The 7,120-nt window shown below is 30.7% G+C and overlaps 3 protein-coding genes across 3 annotated transcripts in view; 1 reads left to right on the forward strand and 2 right to left on the reverse strand.

Moving 5' to 3' along the window:
- The first annotated feature begins 98 nt into the window (after nt 1-98).
- Nucleotides 99-2,426, forward strand: LOC111373753 (photosystem I reaction center subunit VI-1, chloroplastic-like). The gene is made up of 4 exons (XM_022996319.1): nt 99-113; nt 492-625; nt 1,006-1,132; nt 2,092-2,426. The coding sequence occupies exons 1-4, from the start codon at nt 99-101 to the stop codon at nt 2,269-2,271; spliced, it is 456 nt and encodes a 151-aa protein (XP_022852087.1). The 3' UTR covers nt 2,272-2,426.
- Nucleotides 2,427-3,578: 1,152 nt separating this feature from the next.
- On the reverse strand, nt 3,579-4,858 carry LOC111366599 (dynein light chain 1, cytoplasmic-like). Its single transcript, XM_022987326.1, has 2 exons — nt 4,520-4,858; nt 3,579-3,941 (listed from the first exon to the last, which is right to left on the reverse strand). The coding sequence occupies exons 1-2, from the start codon at nt 4,655-4,657 to the stop codon at nt 3,795-3,797; spliced, it is 285 nt and encodes a 94-aa protein (XP_022843094.1). The 5' UTR covers nt 4,658-4,858; the 3' UTR covers nt 3,579-3,794.
- A 1,164-nt stretch (nt 4,859-6,022) lies between these two features.
- LOC111373759 (proline-rich receptor-like protein kinase PERK1) overlaps nt 6,023-7,120 on the reverse strand; it is a 7,743-nt gene continuing 6,645 nt past the window's right edge. Inside the window, exon 4 of the mRNA XM_022996324.1 lies at nt 6,023-6,037. Coding sequence (XP_022852092.1) covers nt 6,023-6,037 — 15 coding nt within the window. The remainder of the gene's footprint in view (nt 6,038-7,120) is intronic.

The raw sequence follows: 7,120 nt of genomic DNA on the forward strand, positions 1-7,120 counted from the left end.
TTCTTAGACACCACAAGCAAAGTTGTTCTTGTTTGTCAATCTCACTTTCATACAGCATGAAGTCAAAATTTTAAATATAAATCAGTTTTAGCATTTCAATGAAGTACTTTAATGTCATATCAGTCATTTTAAATTCAAGAAATTCAAGTATCTTCGTGATCTATTTAAAAAAAATTGCACGTGCCAGATGGAATACATGAGAGGTATATTGCTTAAATGAAGTTTTGATTTAAAAAGATCTTCATTTGCAAAGAGGAATCAAACTCTATTTACATCGTGTTTTTGGCGAAAATAAAAATTGAGGGCTTGTGACAAAGAACTGACCAATGATCTCAAAGGGCTAGCATTATCCAACTGTAACCAATGTGGCACCTGTTTAATGGGATTTCATAATCTCTCCAAACAAAGTCAGTATGCCACGTGGCTGGCCGAGATCCATTGCAAAAGGATCTAAAGCCAGAACACATCCACAGAGAATCAAGGGGTCTTAGACACACAATTTCAATGGCATCCGTTGCACTGCAGTGCAGCCCACCACTGTTAAGGGCCTTGATGGGAGTTCACTTGCTGGAATTAAGCTCAATGTCAAGCCATCTTGCCTAAGCTTCAAGCCCACAAACTACAGGTAACATTTTCCCCTTTTGCCGCTTGCTATATTTTTATTTTAACTAAACTGAGCAGTGGAAAAGGATTTAAGTAGGTTATTCCAAATTTATCAGGAACAATGTTTAACTTATTGCTTTTGAACAGAGCGAAGAGTAATCATATTTTACACTATATTCTTATGGTATAAAAAATTTTAAGGTGTCGTTTTATCTTAAATAAAAACCTTAGCCTCCTTTTTTTTCAATGATATTGAAATCCCGTACAACAAGTGTATCGTTCACGCATTAAGATCAAATTAATCTTTTTTGAGTTTAAAATCCAATTCTTCTGTGTCAAACGTCTTGGTGGGAAGTGTCTTGTGAAGTTGGGTATTTCTTGATTTGTTTTATTACTATGTAGGGCTGGAGCAGTGGTGGCAAAATATGGAGACAAGAGTGTGTACTTTGATCTAGAGGATTTGGGCAACACCACTGGCCAATGGGAGTTGTACGGATCTGATGCACCTTCACCATACAACCCTCTCCAGGTATATAATTCTCTGCTCCTCCCAAATTTCAGTTGGTGACTTGGTGTATAGAGTTCTAGAAGATAATGCAGGATTAGAAATATTCTATAATGCTATGTAGTTTCACTAGAGTTGTAATCCCGACGTTAAATGATAGGTTAAATAGAATGTGAAATTAAATGACAATGTTGTTAAATAGCATTACTTAACAATATTACAAGTGATTGTTTAAGTGCGTGAAGCTTAATTATATTGTTTTATTCCACCAATTATGTTTGGCCTCCATTTTTTTAAAAACTCATTTTCAACAACACATTTTTTCATAAAATAATTTTACATACAAACTCTTTTTTTTTTCCCTTAAACATACTCCAACAAAATACAATTTAAAAATGCATTTTAGCCCAAAAATAGGGCTCAAATAGGAGTCTAATAATTTTTTGGCGCCACTTTTCTGCCAAACGCCTAGCAAGAAACGTACTATCTTGTTTCTTCATATTGAAAATGTGAAATGATAAGAGACCTAACTCCCACATTGATTTGAACGAGTCTAAGTGAGATTGCTTGCGTGTTTCATATGGTAGGTTATTTGTGATCAAAACTTGGGACTCGTTTGACAGAGTTTTTGAAAATTCAAAAGTTGCTTTTAAAATTAAGGAGTTATTTTTGAACATGTTTAGATAATTTTCTAAAAAGACTTTCACACAATTCAATATGATAAACATGTCATTAGTGTCTTGGGACAAAACTTCATGTGCTCAAGAACCAATTTTTATTAGCCCTTAACCTCCATTAAATTAAAATTCATTTTTTCTCTCATCTTATCAATCACGTGTTTTTCAATAAAATAATGTTACAAAACATAAGAAGTTCTTCTTTCTTTTTAACCACACATTTTTTAACAAATTATTATTCATTTCATTATAATTTGAAAAAATGGAGCCCAAACAAGGGCTTAATGTATCGATTTACTATTGCAGAGCAAATTCTTCGAGATATTTGCAGCTCCACTCACCAAGAGAGGTCTACTTCTCAGGTTCTTGATATTGGGAGGTGGCTCCGCCCTTGCTTACTTTAGCTCCACCGCAACAGCGGACATTTTACCAATTGTCAAGGGCCCACAACTTCCACCCAAGCCTGGGCCTCGTGGCAAAATCTAATTCCCTCGGAAGTTGGAATCTTCAATTATTTGCCCTTTTGATTGGGTTTGGTGTGTCATTTTTGCCTGTTAATTATTGCCAAATTGTCGATTGTGTAATTATTTGAGCAGGGTGTTTGGCTTAGCTTATATAATAGTTAAAAGATTAAAGATATACGTACAGAGCCATATTTCACAGAAAACATATAGATTACTCACATGTGGACAGACCAACCTTATTAAAAAATTACCCCAAAAATACCCACCCCACTCCTGCTTGTGTGTCGGTAAAGGCCTTGTAATTTTTTGGCCTGTACGTGTAGTGCCTTTTTAGTTAAAAATGCCCTCAGTAAATTGGCTATAGCGACTTTGGAAACGTGATACAAGCACACATATTCAACATAAACTCGTCATCTAATGAAAACCACTTAAGGGATAAGAAAAATGAACAAGAATAACTTTTTTTTTTTTTTTTTTTTAAGAATTCCAATAAAAAGTGAAGATTCCAATGAATCGGCCAAGATATAAAGTCAAAAAATTTGTTTATATGCTCTATTATAATAACATACTAAACCATTTCGTATAAATTAACTTAATTTAAAGTTATAGATCGATATTTTATATTAAGACCTAGATTCTATTTTTAAAAAGTCAATTTTATTAAGAGAAATAGTTATAATCTATATTTCAATATCTAAATGTGAAAATTTATCTCTTAAACTTTTATAATCGAATATTAAAACCAAACAAGCAATAAGTTGTGAGACGGTCACTTTTATTGCACATCGGTCACTTTTATTGCACATAATCACTGTAACATAACGTTATTTTCAATAAAGTTAGATTTATTATACATATCTTCATAATGCCTATCGAAATTTTTTATAGAAAGGTGACGGTGACAAGCGTTATTTTATTCATTAAACATTATATGGTACACGGAATCCGGTATCGAAAATGGTAAAAAACTGCAGCTAATAAAGGTAAACAACGATACCAAGGAAAGATAAATATGAACCAATTAATTTGTAATAAGAAAAATGTCTTTAAGTGTCCGAAATTTGGTGATCGAATAGGTGATCGATCCTTACACAGAACGTGGACCCCGTGTGAATAAAATAATGTCCGACTCTCGAGGTGTGAGTGTTCGATTATCTCGCATGACAACCATTATGTTTGTGTAACGTGGTCCTTTGTCATAATCCCATATGATTTTTGGCTTGAATTTATTCTTGATTTCTTATTACGTGAAGATACCCTTAAAATCTATAATCAAAGAAATATTGTTTTAAAAACTATTAGACTGCAATTTATTTATTTATAAAAAGATAAACATATGCAGTATATAGTATTTATACAACCCCATTACAGAAAAGGCATTAGAAAAACTTCCTCTAAATCATTTCATTGCACTCCCTTCAACCTCTTCAAACCATTTAAGATGGTTAATCACGTCTCTATTAAACAAGACTGGACAGTATAATAGACAATTATTCATTTTACCATTCAGTACTGTCCAATCCATAGACGTGCAATTATAATACATCAAGGAGAAGTAGCACCTTTGAAGATGAGAAAGTTTAGTGTCTCCAACGTGAAATATATGAAAGTCCCTTTAGTATGTGTGAAAAAACATCCAAAGTTTGATCCAACCACGCATTGCCATCCATTCCCATATCTCTTATCAAACTCCTGCCAACATATTAAAATAACAACTTTGAGTTAAAAAAATCTTGAACTTTTCACTTGACTCAATAAAATCGTCATAGAAACACGAAAACAAATCGGTGTCACGCATAACTTTAAAAGAAAATATTGTGCACCACGAAAATATTATAAAACTTTATACATATATTTAACAATAGACATTAAACATAATAAAATAAGCTCTATTCCTAGTAATTATGGAGTATGAGTCATGTCGAATTGATAAAGTTTCACGCTCTTACGTTACGATTCTCAACCTTTACCATGACTTGGAATCGACTATAAAAAATCATAAAAGATTTTTTTTTATTTTTATATTTAAATCTATAAAAATAGACATATAGACATGAAAAATGAAAGAAGTATATTTCACTTTCTTTAAATATAACAAAACAAGCTCTAATTTCAAGAATTATGGAGTATGAGTGATGTCGAATTGACAAAATTTCATGCTTTATGTTTCCTTTACCCTGACTTGGAATCGACTATAAAAAAAGTTCAACGGAAATATTTTAATATCTAAAACGATAGACATGTAAAAGAAAGAAGTATTAATTTCTCACTTTCTTGATGTGGGCAGCAATGGATTTGCAGTCCATAACATCATAGAGATCCAGAGCTTGAGAAGCAGAAGCCATAGCTTGAATCTGCATCTTCAATGGCATATCAGTATCTTCTATCAAAGCTTTTCCTTCCAACATTTTTCTCTTCAAATTAAATCCCACTTCTACTTCAAGATTTCTGATAAACCCCAGATTTTTATATGCCTGTACTCAGTAGTAATCCGGTTTCTGTAGGTATATGTGTATATATAGGTGGCTTCCAAGTGTGAATGAGCTATTTGCTGTTAATTCTGGTGGTGGCACATAGTCCAATTTGTTTCTGTAGTCTTATTTTTTTTCCCTCTCTTTAAGGGGGGTTTTTAACTTTATTCTACGTTTGGCACTGATCATCTTAAGTGGATAAAGATGTTGTGGATAAAGATGGTGAGGCCTAAAAATAATCCCAAGATATATATGAATTTTAGTCTATAGTTAATTTGCTGCATTGTTGAAGTTTTAGGTTCAAAGAAATAATGAGTGGTGTTTGTGCTTTATTTTCTAAAATGCAATTTTTAAAAAACTCATTTTCAATTAGACGTTCTCTTAATAAAATAATTTTACATGTAAACATAAAATTTATCCTACTTTTTAATTGTATAATCTCTAAAAAAAATTCCAAAAAATTCTTTCTTAAAAATGGGGCCAAAAAAAGGGGCCAAATTTGTGCGTGTTTACAATTTATGAAGGTTATAAAAGTAGTTTTATATAGTATTGGATGGGGTAGATACTTTTAGTAAGATAATTTAATCAATGGTCACATAAGTTTCCTATAAGTTGCTACTTGCTCATTGAAATTGAAAATATTACTCGTTGCTCACCTAAATTTGAACAAAGTTACTCGTTGCTCACTAAACTTTACTTTAGATAATACTGATGGAAATAATATGAGTGATTGGTGGATAACTTTGTTCAAATTTGAATGAGCAGCGAGTAATAATTTAAATTTTGGTGAGTAAATAATAACCTATAACAAAATTTAGTAAACAAAGAGTAACTTTTTAAATATTGGTGTAGTAACTATAGTAAAATTCAGTGACCGTTGATTAAATTAACTCAATCTTTAGTTAAGGTTTATTGTTATCGATTTATGATAATCATAAACTTGTCACATTTGATAAAATGATAAATACGGGACGCGCTTGAAAGAGTATGCTCAACATTAAGGACATGTTTGAGCCCTCATCCTCTTTTGAGAATGCATTTTAGAATAATTGATTGATTATAATTGTGTGATTAAAATATAAGAAATATTTTTGAATTTGCGTGCAATATTATTTTATTGAAAAATATGTAGTTAAAAAGAGAGAGAGAGAGAGAGAAATATATTTTGATAATATTAGGGATCAAATAATGGCTAAATTCAAATGTGTCTATTTCTAGTTTAAGTTTTTAGATGGATTGATAATTACACGTAAAAATGAGAGAAAATAGAAGAAAGAATCATTGAGAAAATAGAAGAAAAAATCATTCTCTGATTCTCTATACAGTTAGTAATAAAATTCAACTGCATTAAAATGACAGTAATCTAAAGTTATTTAAATTTCAGCAAAACGCAAAAGAAAGTTGTATTTTTTATTTTTTATTTTTAAGAAAGACTCCTTTAAATTTATTCGATATGAATATGTTTTCATAAAAAAAAAAAAAAGAAAAAAAAAAAAAGGAAGCTTTCACTTTTTCCTTTTCGAATCCCTTCTGCCCCTTTTGTTTCCTTTGGAGTTTGGACAATGAAATGGGAAGAATATTCAAACAAAACAAGATGTAACACATTCAAAAATTCGTACTTTTCTCTCATTCAATCTGGAGTTTATAATTTTTTATTTTTATCTTTTATGTAATAATTTACGTTTGTATACATTCCAAAATTTCAACACTTGATCACCACGAAAATAGATAATTAAACAAATGCTACGAATAAAATTTTAATTTATTTAGCAAATAAATACATTATTACACGATACCAGTTTCTTATATCTAATAAAAGCAAACTATGTAATGTACACTTTACATCCATGTCAATGTCCCTACATCATTCCTTTTCCACTGGAAGACGTGAAGTCTACGAAGAGAGAAAAGTAGATGACAACATGTAAAGATTCTTTTCCCTCATAATGATAAGAACTATGCTACACAAATAGACTAAAAATAGGGTGCACATGTGTCAACACATAATTGGACTGTTTAAAAAAAAAAATAGCAAACACTCAATCATCTGTCGCCAAGTCAATCATCCACCATTTCATAAATAATTTTTTTCGTATGTCCTAAATTATAGAAATGTTTTTATTGATAGTATAATTAATTTTTTAATTTTTTTTAATATATCTATTTGACGTGACTTATTATCAAACGTAGGGATATAATTGAAAAAATATATAAAAAAATTTATATTTTCAAATATATTAATTACATTTTTTTAATTTGTTTGAAAATGAAAATAAACTTATCTGCGTGGAATGGAGGAAGGAAATAAATAATAGAAGAATCACAAGTGGTCGGCCCACAATTTCTCCTTTTGTTTGTTTGATCATTTTCCACCCAAACCAATCTATCAACATTATTGAA

Source organism: Olea europaea, chromosome 2, assembly GCF_002742605.1.
Source record: "Olea europaea var. sylvestris chromosome 2, O_europaea_v1, whole genome shotgun sequence".
Lineage (NCBI taxonomy): Eukaryota > Viridiplantae > Streptophyta > Magnoliopsida > Lamiales > Oleaceae > Olea > Olea europaea.